Raw genomic sequence first — 27,177 nt, 5'->3', positions numbered from 1 at the left:
TTAAAGTGTCATACAGGAACTTTCATATTCTGGTCCTGCTTACATCCTTAGCCTGTCGGTCACTTCCCCTCCCCCACTCACAAGTAGCCTACGTTGCAACCACTGTCAATTCTATGACTGATCATTAGACTGTTACTTTTGACTCTACTTCCTGCTACACGCTTGCCAGGCAAATTAAGAATCCGTCCGAAGATCGTCTCAAGTTTTTCCTGACTGTTCAGGGAAGGTTGATAAATGGCCCTTTCGCTGGACTCTCATTACACCTTGTGTCCATGAAGTCAGTCATCACGCCGTATTACTTATGCGGTGCGTTTCATCCGGTGAGACAGTGAGCTCCTTGAGGTTAATATTCGCAAGGTGAACAACCGGATGACACAGAGCCCTAGGAGCTCCAAGCCAGAGACTGTTCAGAAGGCACAGGCTGGCACAGATATACTCTATTAGGCATGTAACTATAATCAGCTGAGGGCGATGAGCTCTGTTAAGAAAAGATGAAGTCTAGGATGGCTACGGTGTTAACAGTTGTAGACTCGCGGGGGAAAAAAATCAAATGTTTCAACAGCATTGCTTTGGCCAAGAAGTGATTAAAACACAGCTGTGACCTTGTATTTACAGCAGTTAGTGTACTGTATTAAAATGCGTATGATCTTTAGATAAACCTAGTCCTGAATTCTAGTTTGACCGTTTGTTAGCCGTGTGAACATGACAGTGTTGCTGACATTTGAGCTTCAGTTTCTAACCTGTACAGTGGAGACGACTACTTCACGAGACTGTGTTACAACTGCAATGATTATACATAAAAATCTCTCCTCTCATGAACTGCCTTCTATTTCTTCAGACCCAAGATTCTAGCATCTTTTTCCTTCTCTGAGATTCACCTTAACCATTCCTTTTTCAAACTCCAAAGTTTCTGAGTTACACAGAGATCGAAGCAACAGAAGTAGGTACATTTTTTTTTTTTTTTTTTGAGAGACAGAGTGTCTGTGAGAGGGAGAGGGGGAGAGAGAGAGAATCCCAAGCAGGCTCTGTGCTGTTCAGCACAAAGCCTGATGTGGGGCTCAATCTCAGGAACCGTTAGATCACGACCTGAGCTGAAATCAAGAGCCAGACGCTTAACTGCCCAGGCGCTTAATTAATGATTTTATGTGAAATAGTTACAGTTCTAAGGTCCCCTGAGCCCCCTTCCTTCACCTTTCTCCTAAACAGCATCGGCTGTCACCATTTCCAGGAATGAAAAGAAATGGTCACAGATATTAACTTGCTCATAGGAACCAGAGACATTTTTGTGAGCTATAAAAAGCATCCAATAAGTATACACCACAGAATATGACCTATCAATAACAGAGTTCAGCTTGGTTAAATATTCAACTATCACGTGGCAGGCATTTTTTTGGGTGCAATGAATCAAAAAAGTAATAATAATGTCTGCACCACAACCTACACATCCCAACGGCAGATAATTAAAGGTGAACCATGAATCATTCATTAATGAACAGTCAACGCTGGCAAATGAGATTCACACTCAAACACTGGTCTTGCTGTTTTACAATTTTTCTGGAAAGCCATTGGCAATATGCATCATAACCTTTAAATGTTTGTTTTTAACTCAAGATTCTATTTACCCCTATAGATTCAGTATATGTTCAAAAAGCATATAAAGACTACAAGAAAAATATATATAAAAGATGATTATTTCATCTCTGGGTAATGGGACTGAATTCTTTTTCTTCCGTATTTTGAAAATGTCAAATATAAAGACAGCAGTTGAGATATCTAGATTATACAGAAACTGAAACCCAAGTCACATTACTGGGAACGGATTTTGGACGAGTTTTCTTCACATGTAAAATATACAGGGTACACAACAATCAAGCCCTTTATAGCATACGATTCGTAATATCGTATATCATACGATTTGGTAATACATGTAAAGGGTATTATACAGTAGAATACAGTATTATACACTGAAAAAGGGAATTCGAAAAGACAAACATCTTCAACTGGTGGCCTGTAATGTCAGGCCTGTAATGTATATCCCAGAAATAGGTTGTTAAAATACAACACACGTAGCAGTTCTGATGAATACCTTTTACTTTATCTAAACGTCTACTTTCAGGGGCGCCTGAGTGGCTCCACCGGTTAAGCGACTGACTTTGACTCAGGTCATGATCTCGTGAGTTCAAGCCCCCTGTCGGGCTCTATGGCGACAGCTCAGAACCTGGCACCTGCTTCGGATTCTGTCTCCCCTTCTGCCCCTTCCCTGCTCACACTCAGTCTCTCAAAAATAAATAAACATTAAAAAAAAAAATTTAAATGTCTACTTTCAGCAGCATCCCAGAAGAAAACGCTGTTTTTAGGAGTACGTTCAACTGAACTTTCTCAGATTTTCATTTATTTCACTTTTTCATTTATGTTTAGGCGATGATTCCACAGAAGGTAAGCAAACTAATTTACATTTTATAAAGCCCCCATCAACTATCTTCATACTGAGGCACAGATTCCAAACCATAGCTCATAGTTTTTTTTTTTTTTTCAAGCTTCCATCCAAAATACATTTCATATCCTCTGTGACCCAGGAAATCTCCTGTATCTTCCTATGAGGATAAAGAAAAAGGGAACAATGCGACAGAGATCAGACTCTCAAGTATTAAAGAATTTGGAGCCCCAGATATTCTACATGCAGACCACTACGTTCCTCTTTGCTGTCCATTAAGACTCCGGTCCAAAGGTTCATTTTCTCGCTAGAGGTTAGCTTTTCAGTTCCAGAATCGGGTCACAGAGATGGCAGCCCCGCGATCCGTCCAGCTGAAAGGCGGTGGCGCTGGGTTAGGACCACTTCTTGGTGACATTGAGATGGTCGAGCTGGTCTACCACAAATCTGTGGGGGGGGAACTTGGACACGCTGGCCGCCTTGATGGCCTCGAAGGCCGCCGCCCGGCGCCCCGCGGCGTGGCCGTACTCCTGCTCCGCGGTGAGGTAGGGCATGCTCAGCCAGTAATGGTTCTCCGCCTCTATCTCCAGGCGACGGATCATGTTCTGCTTCGCGTGGAAAGACACCGCGCGCGGCCGCCGGTGCTTCCCGATCCACTGGCTGCCAGGAATGCGATTGCGGAGGAGGAGTGCGGTCACGAACATGGTACCTGCGGGGATACGGGGAAAGTCGCACCAGGAACTGGCTACGCCCTCGGCCGCAGGTGACAGCAGCGCACGCGCGCGACCCCGGCTCTCCTGCCGCTCCGCCACCCCCGAGGACGCACAGCGTGCCCCCAAAGAAGCAGGGAGCCCAACTAGACTCCCTAGGGAAAGAAAGGGACTCCTGAAGCAACGGAATACGGTCATCAACTCACCGGCCGCGTCGTTCACAATCTCCCCCGCGCGCCAGCGGACGCGACCCCGGAAGCGCGCCCGCCTCCCGGAACCTCCTTGCCGCTTCGCGCGAGACTTCAGCTCTCGCGAGAGAGGGCTCGTGCGACCCCCGCGGAGGCGGGACACTTCCGGCGCCAAGAGATTCAAATTAGTGGCGGGCCGGACCGGAGCGCTGGGATCCGCTCGCGTCCTGCGTCCTGCCGAGCAGTCCTTATCCATGGATCTGATCCGAAGCTTCCACGCGAAGCTACGGTCTCTGGCCATCACCCTCGACAGCGAGACGGCCCGGCTGCAGCGAGCGCTGCACGGAGAGGAGAGCGGTGAGTGAGGCGTCGGGCGTCGGGGCCTTCGCGGCTCCTGCGACCCGCCCGGGCGCCCGCAGCCCGCCCCGAGTGCGGCGGGTCGGAGGGCCTTCACAAGTACGAACGCACACACTCGGCCGAGAGTGTGTTATCTTAGCTACAGTGGCGAGGGGTGCCTCGAAAGAGATATGGAAGGGCGGTGGCACACCCATCAAAACGCTCGACGTTTGTCGTCAGCAGGGCCCCGAGGGGCTGCAGGTGTCACCTTTTTATTATTTATTCTTCTGCCCCCTCAAGTATGTTGTTGTGGCTGTTTTCAGTTCTGTGTCCAACCACATTTGCTCTCCGCGAATATTGAAATAGCACTGTCACTGTGTTAGGAGGAGAAACAGCATAGAATAAAAGTGTAAATTAAGTTGGCAGACTGAGCTCATAATGCGGACACTAATTTATACATGCTATACTTCAAGTCACATAATGGATATTAATAAAAATACTGTGTAATTAAACAAAATGCAGTTATTTAGCACGGTTCTTTGCTTGTAAACTGACTTTGTCTCACCCAAATGGCCCACAGTTGCAGTAAATGCCTGTATTTTCCCCAGCAACCCGTCAATACTAGTGAGTACCTTTTTTTTTTTTTTTTTTCTTTTTTTTTTCTTCTCTTTTCTTTTTTGGAAATCCCGACACCCAGCACAGGGCTCAAACTCAAGACCTGGGGATTGAGAGTCACATGACCTTGTGATTGAGCCAGCCAGACACCCGTCAATACTGCTTAAAAATAAAATTAATATAGCAGAATTCTTCACCACTAACCTTTGTATTAGACATTTAAAAAAAATTGTTGCTGGGCCCCTGGGTGGCCCCGTGGGTTGAGCGTCCGACTTCGGTTCAGGTCATGATCGCACGGTTCGTGGGTTCCAGCCCTGCGTCGGGCTCTGTGCTGACAGCTCAGAGCCTGGACCCTGTTTCGGATTCTGTGTGTGTCTCTCTCTCTCTGCTCTTCCCGGCTCATGCTCGCTCTCGCTCTCGCTCTCTCTCTCAAAAAAAGAAAAAATAAAATAAAACGTAAAAATTTAAAAATATTGCAAGAGTAGCTCAGGTTTTGAGATTATTTTATAAATGTTATAAATGTAATTTGCCTTAAAACATCGTGCTCTGTAGACACAGACTCCTTTTACTTTTGTTATATTATGAATAGTGTTCCAGCCATTTAAAAATGTTTATTTTGACTGTAAGAACAATATACGTACATGCCAAAAAATTGAGAAATGAAAAGTAGAAAGAGGAAAATAAATATTTTCTGTAACTCAGCCATCCAAAGACACCACTATTAATATTTTATTATTTTTTGTTACATTATTTTTGTTACATTATTTAATGTAAGCTCTACAGCTAATGTGGGGCTTGAATTCATGACCCAGAGATCAAGAGTCTCATGCTGTACAAACTGAGCCAGCTAGGTGCCACTTTGGGTTCTTGTGCTAATTTACCTTCTTACCAGCATATTAACTGTGTACGCAAATTTTGCACTTTCTTCTGGTTTTATAAGAAAAAGTTGGGATGGTTTTTCTATTTGTGGCCAATATGTATTACAGAAAATATAGTATTGGGGCACCTGGGTGGCTCAGTCATTTAAGCGTCCAACTTCAGCTCAGGTCATGATGTCACAGTTTGTGGGTTCGAGGCCCTGGTCCGGCTCTGTGTTGACAGCTCGGAGCCTGGAGCCTGCTTCAGATTCTGGGTCTCCCTCTCTCTCTCTCTCTGCCCCTCCCCTGCTCGTGCTCTTTGTCTCTCTCAAAAATTAATAAAAACATTTAAAAATTAAAAAAATATATATACGGAAATGTGATAGAGAAAATGATCACCAAAAAATTTCAGCTTTTATGACTCATTAAATTGATTGACTTTTTAAACTTCTTTATTGAGATATAATTCACATAATATAAAAGTCAGCACTTAAAGGATACAGTCCAATGGTTTTTAGTGTATTCACAGAGTTGTGCAACCATTACAGTAAGTTTAGATTTTCATCATCCTCAAAAGAAACCCTGTGACTGTTAATATCCACTCCCCATGATCCCATCCCCAACTACCCTAGCCTTATGCAACTGCTAATCTGCTTTCTGCCTGTATATATTTGTATATTCTGGGTATTTCATATAAAAGGAATCATACAAAAGTAGGCTTTTGTGACTGACTTATTTTAGCCTGATGTTGCAAGGTTCATCCATGTCAGCATGTATCAATGATTCATTCCGTTATATTTCTGAATAATATTCCAATGTATGGATATGCCACATTGTGTTTATTCATCAGTTGATGAACATTTGGGTTGTTTCCACTTTTTAGATATTATGAATATATGTAAACATTTCCGGTGAACATTATGCTTTCAGGTCTCTTTGGTATACACTTAGAATTGCTGGGCCATATGGTAAACCTATGTTTAACTTTTTGAAGAGCTGCCACATTGTTTTCTAAAGTGGATGCACCATTGTACATTTCTGCCAGCAATGAATGAAGGTTGCGGTTTCTCCACATCCTCATCATTTATTATTACCTGTCTTTTGCATATAGTCCTTCTAGTAGGTATGAAGTATCACTGTCACGTTGACTTGCATTTCCCAAATAAAAATTGGTCAGCTTCAACAGGTGAAAGGAGATCTTCAAAGGAGGCATGTTTTAGAAAGAGAAATATAATTCTTTAAAAAACTGCTTTTACATGATGTATAGTCTATATATTGCAACTGATTAGTAAGAAAGGTGACAGTACAGTGGATGAAGGATGTCCTTTCGATAAATGGTGCCAGGTCAGTTGGACCTGGAAATAAGAATGGAAATGGAAAATAAGAATGGATCTTGATCCTTACCTCAGGCCATATAAAAAAAAAAAAAAATCAATTCCAGGAGGATTGTAGCTCTGAATGCAAAAGGCAGAACAATAAAGCTTTTAGTAGAAAACGTAAGTGTTGTCATTGGCAAAGATTTTAAAAATAGGAACCAAAAAGTGCTCATTATAAAAAAAATTGCTAGGTGCAATTACATTTCCTCCTTCTCCCCTCCCTCCCTCCCTTCTTTCCTTCTTGATCTGAGTGCTAATTATTTAGGTATGTTCACTTGGAAAGTTCATCAAGCTATATACTTACGATTTTTGTACTTTTTTGTATGGATGTGATAATTTAATAACTTTTAAAACAAAGGCTGTAATACTTTGTAATTGATACGAAATGAATGATAAATATCTACAAGGATTTTATAATTCTAAGAAACAATACTAAATTATATTTTCTATTCTTTTTCCTCCTTTTCCTTATTGTACTTTTTCCTTATTGCATTTTTTCCTTTCTCTATTCATATTGAAGACATTGAAGATTATCCAGTGAGAATTTTATATGACCTTCTTTCTGAAGTCCAGACTCTAAAGGTATGGGTCCTGCAATATTAATTTATCATCTTTGTGTGGTAATTTTTAAATAAATAGACGTAGTCTTTTAGTCTTAAGACTAAGTCTTTTGATAGAAAAATTATAATGTACTTTTTTTCCTCATAAAAGGATGATGTCATTCTTCTTCTTGATAAAGCAAGTTTGGAAAGTCAAGAAAGCATTGGTTTCATAAAGGCAACAAAAGTACTAATGAAAAAAAATTCAATGGATATCATGAAAATAACGGAGTTTTTCCAGAAGTATGGATATAATCCACGTGCCAAGAAAAGCTCAGGTGTGAATGATTTGCATTTTAGGGCGTTTGGTTTAGTATTAAAGAAGGAAGGCAGCGTGATCCAGTACGGTTACTCTGGTTCTGGCTCCGCCATTATGTGACTTGTCATGTGTGGTCATTTATTCATCAGTCTCTGTGCTGGATGCAGTGCTGACTGGTGGTGGCAAAACAAAGACAGTCCTTCCTCTCCTTTCCAAAATGCTAGATTAAAGAAGAGTACAAGAGGGGCGCCCGGGTGGCTCAGTCGGTTAAGCGACCCACTTCGGCTCAGGTCACGATCTCACGGTCGGTGGGTTCGAGCCCCGCGTCGGGCTCTGTGCTGACGGCTTAGAGCCTGGAGCCTGCTTCGGATTCTGTGTCTCCCTCTCCCTCTCTCTCTCTGTCCCTCCCCTGCTCATGCTCTGTGTCTCTCTGTCTCTCAATAATAAATAAACGTTAAAGAAGACTACAGGATAGATCCACATGATTTTAGGATGGTTGGTTTCTAGTCAGCTCTGCCAAAAATAGCCGAGAGACTGAAGGTAAGGCGTGCTATTTCATTTTTCTTGTTCTCAATTTTTTCTTCCGTAGAACAAGAAATTGGGGGCAATATAAACTGATAAAGTCCTTTTTTAAGTTTTACAGTTCTAACGAAGGGTAGGATAACATGGTGTTTTAGAAGTAGAGCCAGACCATCTGAATGCAAATCTCTAATCCCACCATTTACTAGCTGTATTCTCTTTGACCACTTACTTAACCTCGTACCTCAGAATCTCATCTATAGAGTGGAGATGTTTAATACTACTTACCTTTGAGGTTGTGGAAGGATTGAATGAGATAAAGTTTGTCTAGAATAGTACCTGGCGTGTTAATCGCCTGGTGTTAACTGTCGTGGGGCCCATACCTGTGAGGGACTAATTTCAGCATACTTCAGTGCCTTTGTTTCCGTTATGAGAATGACCTTTGTACATAAATCAACCATTAATTACATTCAGCAAATACATACTGGGGATCTGTGCGGAGAGTATATTAAACAGTCTGCGTGGTGCAATAGAAAGAATTCAGCTGACTTTGGTGTGAACAAGCTATGGATTCAAATCCTGGCTCCACCAGTTGCTACAGGTGTGTGACCTTGGATAATTTCTCTGAATTGCTTTTTTCTCACTTGCAGAATGGGGACGATAGTAACTCCCTGTGAGGCAGTGATATCGCGATGATTTTATTAATCTTATCAGTGACAGCCTTGTGATAAATACAAGGATAAGTTTTTGGTAGCTCTTCTAACATTTCTCAGAATTAACAGAAAGCAGAAAGCACAATGCCAAAACAGAACGCTGTGAATCAGCAGCTCTTCCGCGGGCCAAAAGCCATGAAACCAGAGTCTATAACTTTTTTTTTTTTTTTGGTATGGTACATACTCCATATTTAACACATCTTGGTTTATCATGCATGTGAAAACAGTATCGTATCCTCGTTTGTTTCCTGTTGCCAGTCAGAACAAAGAAAACCCTACCTTCAAAGAGAAAGTGTGCACCTCTTCACTTCCTCCAATCTGTTTGATCTCTTTGCTGGCTAACTAAATGTACAGCCTAAATTCATCCCTTTTCTGTTCCTTTGGACCCAAAAGATTCTGACAGGGATCTATACCAATGTTTGATAGACCCCATCTAACTCTAACTATAGACTTTCCTTTAAAAGATGAAGAGAAACAAAAAAGATCATTATCAGACTTAACAAAAATACATTCCGATTCATAACAAAAGTACAAGTACTTTCTTCTTAAAAAGAATACAACAAACAAGGTATTTTGGAGAAACGTTCTCCCATCTCCTTCAACAAGTACAGTTGTTGCAATTCATATTTCTAATTTAGCAACCAAATGATATCTATTCAAGGTTGGCTAAAACAGATCTTTGTAGTAACTCCCTCGCTCCTTATTCTTAAACAAATGGTAGCGTTTGGAATGAGAGCATGTGAGGTCAAGTTTTGGCTCTTTACATTGTATCAGCTGACTGTTTTCCAAAATGTTGTTTGGTGCCTTTATAAAAACAAAAAAATATCCTAAGATATTTTGTGCTTGAAATAGTTAATATGAAAATTAATTGGAGTGAAACATTCAAATGCCTGTCCCACGGGGGATGCTGAACACATTTTAATTTCTCTTCCTTCAGCTCACCCCCTCCATCTTCTCTTCCTTTCTTGTTACCCTAATTACTGGTTCATTTTTCTTCTCCACTTCATGCTACACATTTTACATTTGTCCCACGCTTTCCTAATACCCATCCCATTCTCCATACCTTGCTATCTCACTGAAGCCCTGTCATTTGTTAAGTTATCTCTGCCCAGATCCTGGCCAAATCCACATTATCTTCTTTCTGATTATCCTGTTTGACTTTCTGTTGTCTCTCACACTAAAAGCTAGTGGTTTTCCTTCTGCAGTTCCTTGGCATCATAGGTGCTATCCTGGACCTTTTTTTTTTTTTTTTTCAACGTTTTATTTTATTTTGGGGACAGAGAGAGACAGAGCATGAACGGGGGAGGGGCAGAGAGAGAAGGAGACACAGAATCGGAAACAGGCTCCAGGCTCTGAGCCATCAGCCCAGAGCCCGACGCAGGGCTGGAACTCACGGACCGCGAGATCGTGACCTGGCTGAAGTCGGACGCTTAACCGACTGCACCACCCAGGCGCCCCTATCCTGGACCTTTTAACTGCAACTTGGGTCCCACGCCAAATTCACTAACCATTAATGTATGCAGGAAATGGCAAAGGATTGTGGGGGAAAAGCATAGTTGTTAGTAAATTATTTAGTTTGAAATGTACAGTGTGGTGATTAACCATATGGGGTCTGGAGCCAGATGTGGCCTTTTCAGGGTTGAGAAACTACATATCTTTCTAATGCTCTCCTATTATTTTCCTCAACCAGACTTTTGATACAGGCGTTCCCGACTAAGGATAAAAACTTATCTTGGTGTGACAATCTTTCCTTTTTAACTTAGGCATCTGTAAATGAATAATCTAAACTAATGTTATACTTTGTGTTAAATCTAGATCATAGTTAATTCCACCCTGTAGTTAATGTCATCAAATGATAAAATAATTCCAGAATTCATTAAGAAAGATTGGTAAATCACATTAGCTGGGGGAGTAAGGATATTGGACTTTCATTTGCATGGATTTTTCATCTTTTAATACTTTAGTTTACTTTCCTTCTTTAATGTGTAGACAAAATGGGATCTGGGTAGACAAAAGGTACATGTCAGAAATTTCCTACAGGGACAATTGAAATAAAACTTTAGAGACTAAGGAGGGAATCAGGACTTTTGCTGATTGGGGACATTTCAGATGGAGCTATTTTATGTGGCTTTAGTACTTGGGATTTTGTGGTTTGATGTTTGACCAGAATATGACCTCCTTGGTTTTTCCTCACAGTGGATGAACAAGAAATCACTGACTCTGACTCAGAGTCCACTAAGCATGAAAATGTCCAAATGCCTGATGTGAAGGACAGTCTGTCCAATCCTGCTATTCCAAGCACTGCTAGTTCTGAGAAGTCTCCACGGAGTCCCCAACTTTCAGATTTTGGGCTTGAGCGGTACATGATATCCCAAGTTCCACCAAACCCTCCACAGACAGTAAACGACCATGAAGAAGAGCCCAGAATTTTAACTCCATCTTCCAAGCAGTCCGTAGTTAAAGTACTAAAAACTCCAAAATGTGCCCTAAAGATGGATGATTTTGAGTGTGTAACTCCTAAATTAGAACACTTCGGTATCTCTGACTGTACTGCGTGTTTGAATGAAGATTACACGATGGGACTTAAAAATATGAAGGAGAATAAAAGGTAAGCCGCTTTAAAAGAAAGTTTATTTATTTATTTTGAGACAGAGCAGGAGCGGAGGAGGGGCAGAGACAGCAGGAAAGATAGAATCCCGGGCAAGCTCCGAATTTCAGCACAGAGCCCACTGCAGGGCTTGAACTCATGAACCGGGAGATCATGACCTGAGCCAAAGTCAATAGTCAGATGCTCAACTAACTGAGCCACCCAGGTCCCCTGAAAATAATCATTTTTAAAAAGAACTGTCACTATCAGGGGTCTGCAGACTACTGCCACAGGCCAAATCCAGCCTGCTCCCTATTTTTTGTACATAAAGTTTTATTGGAGCACAGCCTAAAAAAGTTCTTTTTGGGGGCACCTAGGTGGCTCACTTGGTTAAGGGTGCAACTCTTGATCTCAGTCCAGGTCTTGATCTCAGCGTCGTGAGTTCTGGCCCCATACTAAGGCCCCATGCTGGGCTCCGTGGCAGACATGAAACCTACTTTAAAAAGTTCTTTTTCTAAAACATCTAAGACAGAAAACACTGAGGTTAGTTTATGAGGGTGACATACCCTTGATACACACATTGACAGAGCATGCAAGAGAAAACTATAACCAGTCCATTTGATGAATAATAATGTAAAGTCCCAATTAAACCACTCACAGATTGAATTCACAGAATATTACAAGTATAGTAGATAACTTACAAGTTAAGCTTATCTCAGGAATGCAAAGATAGTTTAATACTTGAAGCCCATAACATACATTTTAATGATTGGATTTAATAAGGGAAAAAAGGATAATCTTAATAGATGCCAATAAGGAATTTGATAAAAATTTTTTTTTAAGTTTATTTATTTTGAGAGAGAGAGAGTGCAGATGGGGGAAGGGCAAAGAGAGAAGGAGAGAGAGAATCCCAAACAGGCTCTGTGCTGTCAGAGGGCTCAATCTCACTCATTGTGAGATCATGAACCGAGATCAAGAGTCAGACGCCTAACTGACTGAGCCACCTGGGTGCCTTAAGGATTTGGTAAAATTTGATACCCGTTCCTTTAAAACGTTTGGTCAAAATAGAGTACTTCATTAACATGATAAATTACAAGTATCTAATAATAGTGAAGCTATCTGTCACCATTATTTAACATCATTCTTGATAACTCTGGCCAGTAACAAGTATTTCTAGGCCATGTTTTGTACATGGGCAACTCAAAAAATTCACATCTCAAGCTTCAAGAAAGAGGCTCTTAGAAGATCTATTTTATATAGTGGTAAGTTAACCATTTAAAATAATGTTTTCCTATATTTTATAGTTCCTAAACTAGTTCCTAAACGGAGTAGAAAAAAATCCATCCAAATTTGCGACAAAAAAGTGAAATACTGATGCCAGTCGTGGGTAAAAAGATCTACATGATAAAAACCATAAATATTTCTGGGTTAAGTAAAGGAAAAAGTGGGGAATATAATGTTTTTTCTTCATCCTGATAGACTGGCTGAATGTTGTTAAGATGCTTAAGCATGACAAATTAATTTATAGATGTTGTGCATTTACAACAAAGCCTCGATAGGATTTTTTTAAAGTAAATGATAAAATGACTCTAAAATTTACTTGGAAGAATAATAAGTAAAAGTAGCTAAAAAAGGGGGTGCCTGGCTGGTTCAGTCAGAAGAGCATGCAACCCTTGATCTTGAGGTCATGAGTTCGAGCCCTATGTTGGGTGTAAAGATTACTTAAAAACATAAAATCTTAAAAAAAAAGAGTAGCTGAAATAGTAATAAAAAATAATAGTAATGAGGGAATATGACCGAATAGTAAAATTATTATATTATAATACAGATATATATAAATATGTATATTACAGAAGTAAAAATTATTCAGTAAATTATGCCAGGACAATTGGTTAGTTGAACCATCTTATAGTTATTTGATGATACTCCTCTTTATATTCCAGACATCTGAGTAAATGGCTCGAACGTCCTTAGATGACAGGGATCAGTCTTTCTTAGTCTAAAAAAATGACAAGTTCTTAATTTATATCTGTAAACTGGTTGCAAAATTCCACTTTATGGTTTTGAAACCATGAACTATGTAGCTCCTGTATTTGAACTGATGAGTTAAACTTACGGCTTTCTCTTAAGCCGGGGGTTCTTAGCCTGCTTCGCAGTCAAGGCTGTCAATACCAAATGGTTCATAACCTTTTTTGAGCCATGTGTGTACATTAATTAAAAAAAAAAACAGGGGCGCCTGGGTGGCGCAGTCGGTTAAGCGTCCGACTTCAGCCAGGTCACGATCTCGCGGTCCGTGAGTTCGAGCCCCGCGTCAGGCTCTGGGCTGATGGCTCAGAGCCTGGAGCCTGTTTCTGATTCTGTGTCTCCCTCTCTCTCTGCCCCTCCCCTGTTCATGCTCTGTCTCTCTGTCCCAAAAATAAATAAACGTTGAAAAAAAAAATTAAAAAAACAAAAAACAAAAAACAAAAACACACAGTTCAATGGGACTTGTGTTACACAGAATGGAACTGAATGTTTGTCTACACTGTCTATAGCAAGACTGAATTTTTTCCCAGAGGTTCAATATTAACTTTTTTTTTTTTTTAAACACCTTATAATTTCCCTATGAATCACGCCAGTGAGGAGGCCATAGAATCAGAACCGGTGACCAGTAATCATTTCTTTGCTACTCCTGGGCTCATAATCCAGCAGTTGAAAAAAAATGGTGAGTATAAGAATCACATTACTTCTCAGCTATCCTTTTTCTAGATTATCTTTGTACAAAAATGGTTCTATCATCTTAGACACCCCCATAGTCCTTCTGCGTCTTGTCAGTTCATGCTATTGAGTTATGTAAAGTTCTATCCCATTGGGTGCGGCATGATTTCATACTAGAGAAAGAGAATTTTCCGGTATGCTTTTCATAGTTTTCCTGATTATAGCCAATATTTATCTGGGGCGCCTGGGTGGCTCTGTCAGATAAGCGTCTGACTTCAGCTCAGGTGATGATCTCACAGTTTGTGAGTTCAAGCCCCACGATGGGCTCTGTGCTGACAGCTCAGAGCCTGGAGCCTGCTTTGGATTCTGTGTCTCCCTCTCTCTCTCTGCCCCTCCCTTGCTCATGTGTGCTTGCTGTCTCTCTCTCCCTCTCAAAAATAAATAAACATTAAAAAAAAATATTTGCCAGCCTGTTTGTTTCTAACATTTTAACTTAAAACATAAATATGTATTCATTCACCAAACTTCTAATACAGAATCAACAGTACCTTTTTTTAAAATTTAGCTTCAGCCCATTGATCAGATTCTACATTATTTTTCTTACATAAACTACACTTAGAATACAGTAGCTACCATTTCAAATTATTTTTTTAAAATACTACAAGAACTTAAAGAAAAATTTCATACAGTGTTTTCATATTTGTCCCACCAACTACAAAAACATCAGTTTTCACAAAAATATAAAAGAAAACATTCTAGAGTTTTGTGATTTCTTGATTAATTATAATTGTCTAATCTCTGTCAAATTTATTGCCACATTTAAAAAAATTTTTTTTATGTTTATTTATTTTTGAGAGAGAGTGCAAGCGGGAGAGGGGCAGAGAGAGAGGGAGACACAGAATTCGAAGCAGGCTCCAGGCTCCGAGCTGTCAGCACAGAGCCTGATGCGGGGCTCGAACCCACGAGACGTGAGATCATGACCTGAGCCGAAGTCGGACGCTCAACCGACTGAGCCACCCAGGCACCCCTATTGCCATATTTTTAAAAGTAACTTGTCTTTATCAAGTCTTCCAAACTAGGAACATCTTTTCAGAAGAATTCTTTTTGTACTAATTTCACTGACATATAATACTAAATTATGTTATTAAATTAACAAGTATTTCTGGCATCAACAGGTGTGAAGAAAGACAAATGACTCGTAGTAAACTTAGAGCTCAGCTTGTAGGAAAGAGCCTGTCTGTGCCAAAGCGGGAGAGAGTGGACCATCTCGTACATACCAAGAGTCAGTTCCCAGAGGAGCATAAACTTTTTAGAAAATGATCAGCGGGGGGCACCTGGGTGGCTCAGTCGGTTAAGCATCTGACTCTTGATTTCAGTTCAGGTCATGATCTTGTGGTTCATGGGTTCAAGCCCCTCGTGGGGCTCTGCGCTGACAGTGCGGAGCCTGCTTCCGGTTCTGTGTCTCCCTCTCTCTCTTTCCCCCCCATCTCACATGTTCTCCCTCTGTCAAAATAAATAAATGAACTTTAAGCAAAAAAAAAAAAAAAAAAAAAAGGAAATGATATAGGAGAATATTTGTGTATTACTTCTGAAGTGGGATGGATTCTTTTTAAACATCTTTTTTAAAGTGTATTTATTTTTAGAGAAAGAGCACGAGCGGGGAAGGGGCAGAGAGAGGGAGAGAGTCCCAAGCAGGCTGTGCGCGCTCTGTGCAGAGCCCGATGTGGGCTCACTCACAAGACGTGAGATCGTGACTTGAGCTGAAATCAAGAGTCTGAAACGACTGAGCCACCCAGGTGTCCCCGGGAGGGATTTTTTAAAGAACAGCTTACTGACGAGAAAACAGGCAGTGTATTTGACGGAGGGAATGGCAAGCTTAGGTTTATCTATTAGAACTTTGGTTCAGTGACGGCTTGTTAAGAGAGATTGTATCGTATTTTAGTTTGACTCTATTCTTATGCCACAAAAGTACCCTTAGTATGATTCTTAGAGTCTATACCTAGTGAAAATTCGTCATTTGTTTACCATTTTCTTTATTTACTGTTGCTTCTTACATCCCACTCATTCCTTCTGGGTCTAGTTTTCTTCAGCAGTTGTCTGAGATACTTCTCATCTGTGAGAAGTGGTCTCTGGTTTTGTGTCTGAAGATCTCTTTTCTTTCTCTGTCATTGATTTTGGAACAGTGATTTAGCTGGAAATAGACAATAGATAGCTGACTTTCTTCAAAATTTTATACAGAAATTATTTCATTGTGATCTGGTGCCCATTCCTGATGAGCAGAGTCCTGTGGGCCTCGTGTGCTTTCCTGTGTAGATCTGTGGTCTTTTCTTCCTGGTCGTAAGATTTTTGTCATTATCTTTGATATTCTACATTTCTCTGTAATTTTAAAATAAGTTTATTTGTTTTTATTTATTGCGTTTAGAATTTGGTATGATTTTCAAACTAAGAACTCATGTCATCAATTTTGGAAAATACTCTGAGATTATCTCTTTAATAAGATTACCTCTTCCCTAATTCTTCAATTTTTTTCTACTGGAATCTCTGTAACAGATTTTAGAATGTTCTCCTTCAGTCTCCTTGGTCTGTTAACTTCCCTTTGATACTTTCCTTTTCTCTATGCTACCTTGTGCTTTAGTTGGAACTTTCTTCCACTTTGCTATTTTTCTTTTATACTGAGTCTAAATTATTATTTTAATCTATTGAATTTTTATTCCAGGGACTACATTTTCTGTCTTACATGTTTTTCCCTTCAAATGTGACTGTTCTTTTTTTTCCCTTCCATAATCCTGTTCCCTTGCCTTATGATTTCTGTGCTTTCCTTTATCTCTGAACATTTTAGACACATGTATTTGGAAAACTGTTTAAGGTGCTAATACTTTTGTTTATCGCTCTGATTCTCTTTCTTGGAGGTGTGTTTCCTTACAGGTTTTTCGTCTTTTTTTTTTTTTTTTTTCATCTACCTCCAAGTTAGTTAGCATATAGTGCAACAGTGATTTCAGGAGTAGATTCCTTATTCGGGGTCTTTCCTGGTTCCATAGAAATTTTAGGATCGTTCGTTCTAGCTCTGGGAAGACTGCTGGTGTTATTTTGATAGGGATTGCCAGGCTCTTAGTTTTTAACTCCTCTCAGATGAAGTTGTTTTCAGTGTCATGGGTTGTCACGGAGTCCTGTGGAACCATTTCATGCTTGCCCCAGCCGAGGCCCCACGGGTTTACCGATCGCACACGTTTTTATGTTAACTGCTTGACTCAGGTCGCCTGCACTGGACACGTAGAGTGAGCTCAGAACCCACGACTCTACACCGTTTGGAGCTGCTACTCTGGTTTTCCGTTTCTTGCAAAGACTAGACTTTTAGCCTCACTTGCTTTCATCCTGTTCCCCTGGAGTCAGTGCCACTGGGCAAGCATTTTCCAGTTCCTGCTCCGCAGACCTCACTGCTCTTCCAGGCTCTCAGCTTGATGCACTGTCTCCGTTCCACTGCCTCTTCAGAGGCTGTCTTAGAGTCCCACGTGTTTGACTGTCTCCATGCAGATTTCAGATTAAGTAGATGTTAGCATCGTACTACATTTGCTTCAGATCTTTCTTTTACCATTACACATAAAGCTAAATCCCTACTCCGTTATTCTCCTTCCCTTCCTCCCCTGAAGTGATGATTATTCTAAAGTATAGTTGTGTTGTTTGAAAATTTTATTTAAGTTACAACATCCAATTTTTATTTTGTCACTTGTTTTTTTTTTCGTTCACTCCATGTAAATCCAGTTCATCTTAATTTTTAAGCGTTACATGAATAAGCCAAATTTCATTTATTCATTTGCTTATTAAGGGGTAGTTGTTTTTTACTTCTTTACTCCTACAGGCAGTGCTCTGATGACTTTGTTCCTTGTGTACATGTGTTACATCTAGGAGTGGCATTTCTAGATCAAAGGTGATGCATATCTTCCGTATTCTGGAAAATGCTTAATTGCCACCCAAGAGCGGCTGTTCTGATTCCCACCAGCAGTGTTTCTGTTCCTATTTCTCCATCTTTCCCAGCACTTGATTTTTAGACATAATAAAATTTTCCTAGTCTGATCATTTTTCTAACATGTTTACTTTTTCTCTTTGATTTTTTTTTAAGACTGCTTTCATCATACTATGTGTTAGAGTCATTAAATGTCTGTATACACATGGTTCTGTTTCTGAAATCTCTTTCTTGTTCTGATAGTCAGTTATGGCTTTAGAGTAAATCCTAGTGTCTTAGAAGGTAGGTGACCTCCTTGTCCTCTTCCTTCCCTCTTTTCTTCTTTAGAAATTTGATCTTCTCCAGAAAGTTCATACAGATTTTGATAGAGTTACCTGTAGGCGTCTTGTCTTCTTTGTTGCTGTTGTAAAAAATGTCTTCTCTCATAAACTGAGGGTTGATGGGTGGGTGGGTGGGTGGGTGGGAGGGGAAAGTGGGTGACGGGCATTGAGGAGGGCACCTGTTGGGATGAGCACTGGGTGTTGTATGGAAACCAATTTGACAATAAATTTCATATTAAGAAAAAGATCTATCAAATTATATTTTTAATTGCTTGTTGCTCTTTTGGTAGAGCTACTGATTTTTGTTTTTGTATATTGCCCTTATACCTTGCAGCCTTGCTGAACTTTTATTAGTGCCGATGATAAGCGAATATGAAGCTTTGTTTCTTCCTATCTAGTCAAGCACACACTGTAGCTAATTTCTTGAGTTCTTAAACATAAAGTACACAAATTATATTGACTAGAACGTAAAAGTTGAAATCTTGGGATGCCTGGGTGGCCCAGTCGGTTAAGCATCTGACTTCGGCTCAAGTCATAATCTTTCGGTTCGTGGGTTTGAGACCCATGTCAGGCTCTGTGCTGACAGCTCAGAGCCTGGAGCCTGCTTCGGATTCTGTGTCTCCCTCTCTCTCTGCCCCTCCCCTGCTCGCACTCTGTCTCTGAAAAATAAATAAACATTAAAAAAAATTTTTTTTAAATAGTTGAGAGAGCCCTGACATGGGGCTCGAACTCACAAGTTGAGATCATGACCTGAACCGAAGTCAGCCGCCCAACCGACTGAGCCACCCAGGTGCCCCTCAACTTTATTTTCAAATGTATATTTTCATGCCATTGTTTGTGTCTCTTAGATGGCGACTATACAGATTCCCCCTTGGCACCCACGTTCTGCACTCCTGGTTTGAAAATTCCTTCTACAAAGAACAGTATAGCTTTGGTACGTTTCCATAACCTTGAAAGCTCTGATTTTTTTCCTGATGACCTATATACGCTACTATTTCTAGACGCAGTCTGTTTTAATATTGTCTGTCAACTATACTTCAGTTAAAAAGGAAAAAAAACCACTTAGACTACTGCAGCCTTTAAGAGTACATTTACATATTTCTAGAGGGGAATTTAGGGGAATTTGGTAGCATTTGGCAAAAGCTTTAAAATTTCCATGCCCTTTAACCGTGTCTCAGAATTTACTCTAAGGTACATTGGCACAAAGAATTATAACAAGGAGTTTATAGAGGAAGGAACAGCATTATTTATAAGAGCAAAGCATGGGAAAAATCTAGATGTCAAGTGGTAGCATAGAAGCAAACTACACTAGGCTGTGTATGGTGTTCTGTAACTAGCGTATGTTTTTATTATTTTTTAAAATATTTATTTATTTTGAGAGAGAGAGTGGGAGAGGGCCGGGGGAAAGAGAGAATCCAAAGCAGGCTCCGCACTGACAGTGCAAAGCCGGATACGGGACTCAAACTCACGAACCATGAGATCATGACCTGAGCCGAAAGAAGAGTTGGATGCTGAACCCACTGAGCCACCCAGGCACCCCTAACATATGTGTTAAAGCACAGATAAGAACATAAAAAGAATGTTTTAAAAATACTTAATGATGGAAAATGACATGCATGTGCATGTATACACACACACACACACACACACACACACACACAATATATATTTTATTTCAAGTAAAAAGAATAAAAGAATGGATAAAAACACACCAAAATGTGATTGTCTCCAGGTCACAGATTCATGGGTGATTTTTATGCTTTTTCCAAATATTACTCGATGAACAAATTAATATAATCATACCTCCTCCCTTTTTTGAAGTCACTATGAGCACTTAAGACAACCAACACAGTAGGCTGGGCTATCCGTAAAATGTGGCTAGTACATCTGAGAAGCTAATTTTTACTTTTAAAAACTTGATGAATTTCAAATTAAATCTAAATAGACCCGTGTGGCTTGTTGCTACTCTATTGGACGGAATAGCTAGACGGACAAAATACTAGTATCAGTTGAAGTACCTATCAGGTTATCTCCTGCTAGTACTTGCCACTTACAATGAATTCACTCCTTGTGTTCCTGTTCTTGTGGAAGGCCCCCTGCTGATGTGACTCTATTAACTCTGACCCTAGAGAGAGGAAGTGATTTACTGGGTTGTTCAGGTTAGCACGAATTGCATGCTAAGGTTACCTCACACGGGCTTTCTTTGTGTCAAGAGTGAGGGCGTGTGGTCACACTTTTGCTCATCCATGGTGTTACTCTTACCTGGGACAGCTTAGTGTTGCCTGAAACTGGGTGGGTGAGTCCCTCTAACCTTGTTCAGTCAGGCCCGTTTAGTTTTCATAATAAGCTGTAGCTTAGCCTTTATTAGTAAGAAGAGAGTATTTTGTTCTCCATGTGCCATTTCTTTGTTTCCTCCATTTTCTTTAGTAATCGGTCGAGGAAGAGCGGGTCATTTTTGTGCGACAGAACTAAAATTGACTAATTTTTATTTACTGTATTTTATGCCATCATAATTTAATGACTTACTTCTGTTCAATAGGGATCCACAAATTATCCATTATCGGAAACAAATAGTTCATCAAACGATTTGGAAATGAAAGACTGTACATCGTTAGTTTTAAATTCGGAGAAGTGTTTTGAGAGTTTTGCGGATCCCTCTTCTCCTGTAATTTCTTCTTACGAGAATCTACTGAGAACACCTACACCTCCAGAAGTCACTACCATTCCAGAAGATATTCTTCAGGTTATTTTCCCAGGCTGTTTCTTTCTCTGATACATTCTTTTCAAAATTAGACATTTATATTAACGACCTGAAACTGTATAAAAACCATCTTATTTCTCATCGGGCTAATGTGCTGGTTTGTGTACTGAGAAAATCCGAATTCTGGGCTCTCAGTCCCTTCTGAGAGTACCTGGATAAGGCTCTTCAGACTGAGCATGGGCTCAGGATTTCATCATACTTTTATTTTCTCATGGTGCATTTTCTCTTTACCTTCAACTTCATGTTCTGAAATGTCCTCTTATAATATTTTATAATAATTGTTCAACTGCCATTGCCACGTTGACCATTTTTTCCATTGGAGGTATGGCTGGCAAAATCGGAAATGCCACGTACCCCCCCATTCTCCAGGGTAGGGTATCATGGATACATATCAGTGTTTCTTGAACCTGAGACATCTTGGACATCAGTTTGAGAAACACTGACTTACATGTTAGAATATCTGATTCTTTTTTTTTAATGTTTATGTATTTATAAGAGAGCACACAAGTGCACAGGCGTGAGCGGGGGAGGGGCAGAGAGCGAGGGAAGGAAAGAATCCCAAGCAGGCTCTGCGCCGTCAGCACAGAGCTCGACTCAGGGCTCTGTCCTACGAACTGTGAGATCATGACCTGAACCGAAATCGAGAGTTGGACGCTTCACCGACTGAGCCACCCAGGCGCCCCAAGAATGTCTGATTGTTTTGTACACCACTTACCTCTAGTCTACTACTGATCTGTAAGGACTACCAACTCTACCCCATCACCACCAGTCATCCCCACCCTAATAGAAGTTAGAGTGGCAGCTGTCACTTAGGCAAGTGGAGCCGTTCAGAACCGTTCTCGCAAACTACCTAGCTTGTGGAGAGCCGTGGCTACTTGGAGTAATACCTAAATGCCAAGAGAGCGGACTCATCCTGTGATATCAAGAAAGTATTTGCTACCCTTTATTTTCGGTCTTCTCTGTTTTTCTGGACATTAGAAAATCGGGTGAGCGTCTTCTATCTTTATAGGAGTTTATCTAGAGTTTCTACTTTGCTGTGGTCGATCCTCCTTTTTATTTCTACGTGAAAGGGGGGGATCCTTGTATTTCATGTATCACCTCTTTGTGAAAAAAAATCATAGCTGATATTTCAGAGTCTCCTTTTCATAATCTTTAATAGCTGATCATCTTTTGAACACATATTTTGCCTCTTTCCTAGATACATTTTCCCTGACAGTGTTGTAAAGGCTTAATTTGCTCTCGGGGATATGTTGCTGCTTATTTTACTTCCACTAATCTTAGAGTACATTTTAGAAGGCTTCAGAAGTCAAGCCTCTACATCAAAGTTCAATTTCAAACTCCATCCTTTCTTTGCTGTTGAATGTCTGTGCTGCTGAAAAATAACTGTTTCAAATAACCCATATTTTTACATTTTTCTTGGCTTTTTTTTTTTAAAGATTTTTTGGGGCGGTAAGTTTATTTTTTGAGAAAAAGTGGGGGAGGGGCAGAAAGAGAGGGAGAGAGAGAATCCTGAGCAGACTCCACACTGTCAGCACAGAGCCCGACGCGGGGCTCAAACTCACAAACCGTGAGGTCATGACCTGAGCCAAAACCAAGAGTCGGACACTTAACCGACTGAGCTGAGCCCCTTTTCTTGGCTTTTCTTGAGTATTTTATAACACCTTCCAAGTTTGTTGTGTAGTTCTTGGGACTTGATAAAAAGGAATTTGTTTTGTTTCAGATTTTATCAAAATACAACTCGAACCTAGCTACTCCAGTGGCAGTGAGAGCCGTGCCACCCGGCAAAGCGTTCCTCGCCAAATACGGAGCACCGAGTGTTCAAAGTGCTGGCAACAAAGAAAACTGGTGAAGGTAGGCGCCATTCCAGAGAAATCACCTGTGTTATTGGAGGAAGACACTTACAAATGAGCATTCAGATGGTAGTAAAATGTTTTGACATTTGCCAGCTTAACAGGTTAACAGCCCAACTCTAGCTCTCGGGATACTGAGCTTGCTGTCCCTGCAGTTCAGATCCCCACACTAGCAAGTAGGATGTCACTGGGCACACGATTTTCTAAGTGCAAAAATATATAGTCACAGTGTTCTGTCATTTGTGTTGTTGATGTCTATTATAGCTCACGGATTTTTCTTAAACTTTGTATCTTTTTGCAGAAAACTTTGCAAGTTTTGTAGACACAGAACAGAAGGCGGTGGAAGCGGAGCGGGATGGACTCGTCGTGTAGCCCCACATCTTCCCCCTTTTTCCAGACCAGCCCAGAGTAAAGATGAACACGGACACAGATGTGCTTTTTGTTAAGATTTGACTCCATTTAACCTCCGTCGTTAAAGTTGTCGTTACAACTGCACTGACTTCACATTCACCTGCCTGATCTAACAAAATGGTTGAGAGATACTAGGACGCAGGGTAAAAAGTTTAAAGTTCTTAAGTGTTTGTGACTTCCGACAAGGCCATCCTGATCTTCTCGTGGCGGGGTGGTGGTGCCGTCAGCCAGAGCTGGGCTCCTCCCTTGATTCTGGCTCTGTCCTTCTCCTGTCTCCTCTCACGACTGTCCCTGAGCCTTTCACACCTTTTAGTTCAGCAGCGCTCTCTTAAGACTGTTGTCTACAGATGACAGCTTAAGTTAATTTAGGAAGAAGGAGGAGGCCGCAGGCCTGGGTGACTATACCGCGGACGGCCTCGGGCGGACCACCAGAGCCAGGGGCTCACCCATCAGGACGCGTGCCTTTTGTTTTTACTCACAGCTTCTTGGTGCGCGTCAGTTCTGTCCTCTCCAGTCCACTCCATCCGCCACGTGGCTGCTGACCCTCTCAGCGTTCCCTCTCTCCAGCTTGGCCACCCAGCACACCCTGAGCCTCTATGTGGAAGGTTTTGAGGACTCTTCCTGGGCCAGGTGCCCTTCTGTGGACTGTCACCTGGGACCCCAGGAGGCAGAGACCCTTGTCTCTTGAGCCCTCTGATAGCTTCAGGCCTCCCTGTCCAAGCCCAGGAAGTAGTTCTAAATTCATGCAAGTAATGCTGGCGAACTCCAGATTACAACCAGAGGGAAAAGAAGGGCCTGTCCTCTGTGGACACCAGTTAAAATTGAGAAGCAGCAGTTTGCAAGTATCTTGACAAGGTGCTTCAGTGTCCCAAACCTACTAACCTTCAAAGGCTTAGGTTTGGGAAATTTGACGCAGGAAAGATTACCCGACCCTCTCTTAGGCCTGTGCCTCGGAAGTCCAATGTGAAGACCTGTCCTACTGTGCTCTTTTCATCCTGTTAGAAGATCATCCCTAAAACAACACTTGATGATTCTTTGTTCTAGGAATTACTATGTGGTTATAACTTAATTTTTGTTAAATGTAGTGTAACATAATTATCTGCAAGTTTTTCAGTTTTATTTTTCAAGGGAAAGCTCTGGTCAATTTTATATATGACTCCCGAATTGCTGTCAAGCTCTTGTTGGCGGTTTTCTGGAGCTACACGCACATAGATCGAAGAGCAGACGAGACGGTCGAAGGAGGGAGGGGTGGACTTGAAGCATATTCGGGACTCAAGCCTGGGGTTCCCCTAACTTTGGAAGACGGAAAGAGGTGGAGCAATGTAGCAAAGGAGGTCGAGAAGGGGCCAGTGAAGGCAGAAAATATTTCACAGAGAGTGATCAACTCTATCAACATTGCTGAGGATCCGAGTGAAAAGACAGAAGCGACCACTGGGCTTGGCGAAACAGGTCGTTGACGGCACTAGTTTTTTTTGTTTTTTACCTTTGTTTTTGAGAGAGCGTGGGAGGGGCAGAGAGGGAGGCACAGCATCCGAGGCAGGCCCCAGGCCCCCAGCTGTCAGCACCGAGCCGGACACACAGTTCAAACCCGTGAACCGTGAGATCATGACCTGAGCCAAAGTTGGATGCTGTACCCACTGAGCCACCCAGGAGCCCCCGACAGCACTAACATTGACGGGGACCCAGGGAAGGAAGTTCGCAGTGGACTGGAGAGAGGGTGGGGGTGAGAAGCCTCAGGTGTCTTAAGATGCGAAATAAAGAGCGAAGTAAGCGTTTCCGGTCGCCTGCTTTTTTCGCGGCGGCCCCTCGACTTCCATGTGCCCGAAACTTCTCCCCCCGACCCTTTCCACTTTTCCCCCATGGCCCTAGTTCCCGTTACTTCGCGCTGCGATGCTTCCAGTGTATTAAGCTCCGAGGGTTAGGATCCGGCAAGCCTGTCTCCTGGCTTAAAACCCTTCAGTGTCCCCCTGTGCTTTCGAAATGAAACCCAAGATCTCTGAGGCGGCCTCCGCGGCCCTATGCGATCTGACCTCGGGCCACTTCTCCCTCTTCGCTCGCAGCTCGTGCTCTCGCCGCACAGGCCAACTCGCCTTTTCCGCCCCTTCCTGCCGCGGGGCCCCCCACACACTGCTCTCGAAGGAACTTTCCCCGGCCGCCCCGCTTAGCGCATGCCCTCCGGTGGCTGGAGGTTCCGCGTCAGTCCGCCCACCACCGGCCTTTAAGGGGAAACGGCATTCCAGGTTTCCCGGAAGAACTCACAGCCGAGCCCCGGGCCACAGCGGCCGGCGCCGGGCCTTTGGCCCACGTCAAGCCTGCGAGGGCCGATCCCGGGACTTCCGGGAACCGCCGGTGAACAAAACCGCGCGCCCATTGCCTCGACGTGCCGGGACGCACGGCCGCGGCTGCCAGCCGCCATCTTCTCACCGCGAAGGGGACGGAGCCCCGGCCGGAGAGCGCGAGTCGCGGGGTGGCGGCGCCGAGCCCGATCTTCCGGCCGGGCCTGCAGCCGGCCAGCTCCGGCCTGGGGCCTTTCGGTTAAATGCTTCGCAAGCTCCTCTGCCTCGCTAGCTGGAGTTTCCTGGCCATTTCAGAGGCGTTTGGGGCCATCTGCCTCAGGTCTCGGGGTCAGTGTCACTCTCTCCCCGGTCCCGGAGGCCCTCCCGCCTGGTTCTTTCTGACACCGTATTTTCACCCTTCACGACGGGCGGCAGAATTTGTGGTATGCTTGGGTGTACGTTTTTGTGGCTACGAACGGACCGCGAGCTCGAAGACGGCAAGTACCTTGGTTGCTTTTGTTCGTCATGTAGACACCCAGCAACTTAAGCTACTGAAACAGTGGTAAACGTCTTACCATGCGAGGCACAGTTCTAAACACGTGAACCAATTCTTGGATCAACTCCTACGAAGGATCGAGTACTCTCATGCCAACTTGCACACGAGTAAACCGTGGCTCTACTCTAGTGCCTGACTTTCCTTTGCCAGGTCCCGCGTCCCAGCCCAGATCCCGCTTCCAACTCTTTCTGCTGGCCTCACATCTCTGGACGTGTTCCCTCCCCTCTGCCCTCTGCCGCTACTGCGATTCGCACCTAAGTTACCGCAGTGGCATCAGACATTTCCTTTGTATCTACTCCAGCCACCAGGCACTTCAGCGCCTACCTCCTCACATCCGTGCCTTGGCCCTTGCCAGATCCCACATGGGGAACAGAAATCCGACCCAGCTGCCCTTAGGAGCTGGACAAGCTCCAGTGCCATTTTCAGCAGTGATTACCTTCGTCGTGACACCTTCCGACCCACCTGTTACCAGTTACACTTCCGTGACTAGACTGGAAGAGTTTTAAAAAAAATTTTTTATTTTTGAAGGAGAGAGAGAGAAAGAGAGACACAGAGTGTGAACGGGGGAGGGGCAGAGAGAGAGGGAGACAGAATCGGAAGCGGACTCCAGGCTCCGAGCGCTCAGCACGGAGTCCGACGCGGGGCTCGACCTCACAAACCGAGCTGTGAGATCGTGACCGGAGCCGAAGCCAGATGCTCAACTGACTCGGCTGCCAGGCACCCCTAGACTGGAAGACTCTCTAAGGATCCGTATGTGGCTCAGGTTTATTGGTGTACTGCCAGGCCCACGGCACCTGCTATCCGACGGGCACTCTTACATGTATTTTGTCCCGGCAAAGTACTGAGAAGCACGAGGGGAGCTGAAGTAATCAGGAACAGCACAGATTCCAACAACTCCCAACAGGGACTCTACAATTTACAGGTGTGAAAAATGCCTCGGGAGGTTCACCTCATTCACAATTGAAACTGCTTTAATTTCATCAACTCCCATCTGCACTTTTCTTAGGAGCTGCTAGCCTGGACAGGAAATTCTGACCACCGAAGGCACAAAACAAGGGGCCACAAATGCTTTTTTTCTTCTTCCTTAGTAAACAGCACTTTAACTGAATATTCACCATGACGCACACTCAGCAGCATTTCATTGGCTCCTCCCCA

At 42.6% G+C, this 27,177-nt stretch overlaps 1 protein-coding gene across 2 annotated transcripts; it reads left to right on the top strand.

Moving 5' to 3' along the window:
* On the top strand, positions 1-23,210 carry SKA3 (spindle and kinetochore associated complex subunit 3). 2 transcript variants are annotated; one of them, XM_006927156.5, is made up of 9 exons: positions 4-3,686; positions 7,034-7,095; positions 7,225-7,390; positions 10,800-11,211; positions 13,809-13,894; positions 19,017-19,102; positions 20,708-20,911; positions 22,650-22,780; positions 23,081-23,210. In XM_006927156.5, exons 1-8 carry the CDS (start codon positions 3,032-3,034, stop codon positions 22,776-22,778), a joined length of 1,800 nt encoding a protein of 599 aa, XP_006927218.2. In that variant the 5' UTR covers positions 4-3,031; the 3' UTR covers positions 22,779-22,780; positions 23,081-23,210. The 2 variants fall into 2 exon arrangements, with proteins under 2 accessions (XP_006927219.2, XP_006927218.2); XM_006927157.5 differs by lacking the exon at positions 20,708-20,911 and having other exon boundaries at positions 1-3,686.
* The last annotated feature ends 3,967 nt before the right edge of the window (positions 23,211-27,177 follow it).

Source organism: Felis catus, chromosome A1 (genome assembly GCF_018350175.1).
Source record: "Felis catus isolate Fca126 chromosome A1, F.catus_Fca126_mat1.0, whole genome shotgun sequence".
Taxonomy (NCBI): domain Eukaryota; kingdom Metazoa; phylum Chordata; class Mammalia; order Carnivora; family Felidae; genus Felis; species Felis catus.
This window is presented reverse-complemented; position numbering and strand designations above follow the sequence as displayed.

Bases quoted from the DNA above. Each gene is read 5' to 3' on its own strand.
- SKA3 (XM_006927156.5), top strand. From the start codon at position 3,032: ATGTTCTGCTTCGCGTGGAAAGACACCGCGCGCGGCCGCCGGTGCTTC. The intron at 7,391-10,799 runs GTGTGAATGATT...TTTTCCTCACAG, and splicing joins ACGTGCCAAGAAAAGCTCAG to TGGATGAACAAGAAATCACT. The intron at 20,912-22,649 runs GTTATTTTCCCA...GTTTTGTTTCAG, and splicing joins TTCCAGAAGATATTCTTCAG to ATTTTATCAAAATACAACTC.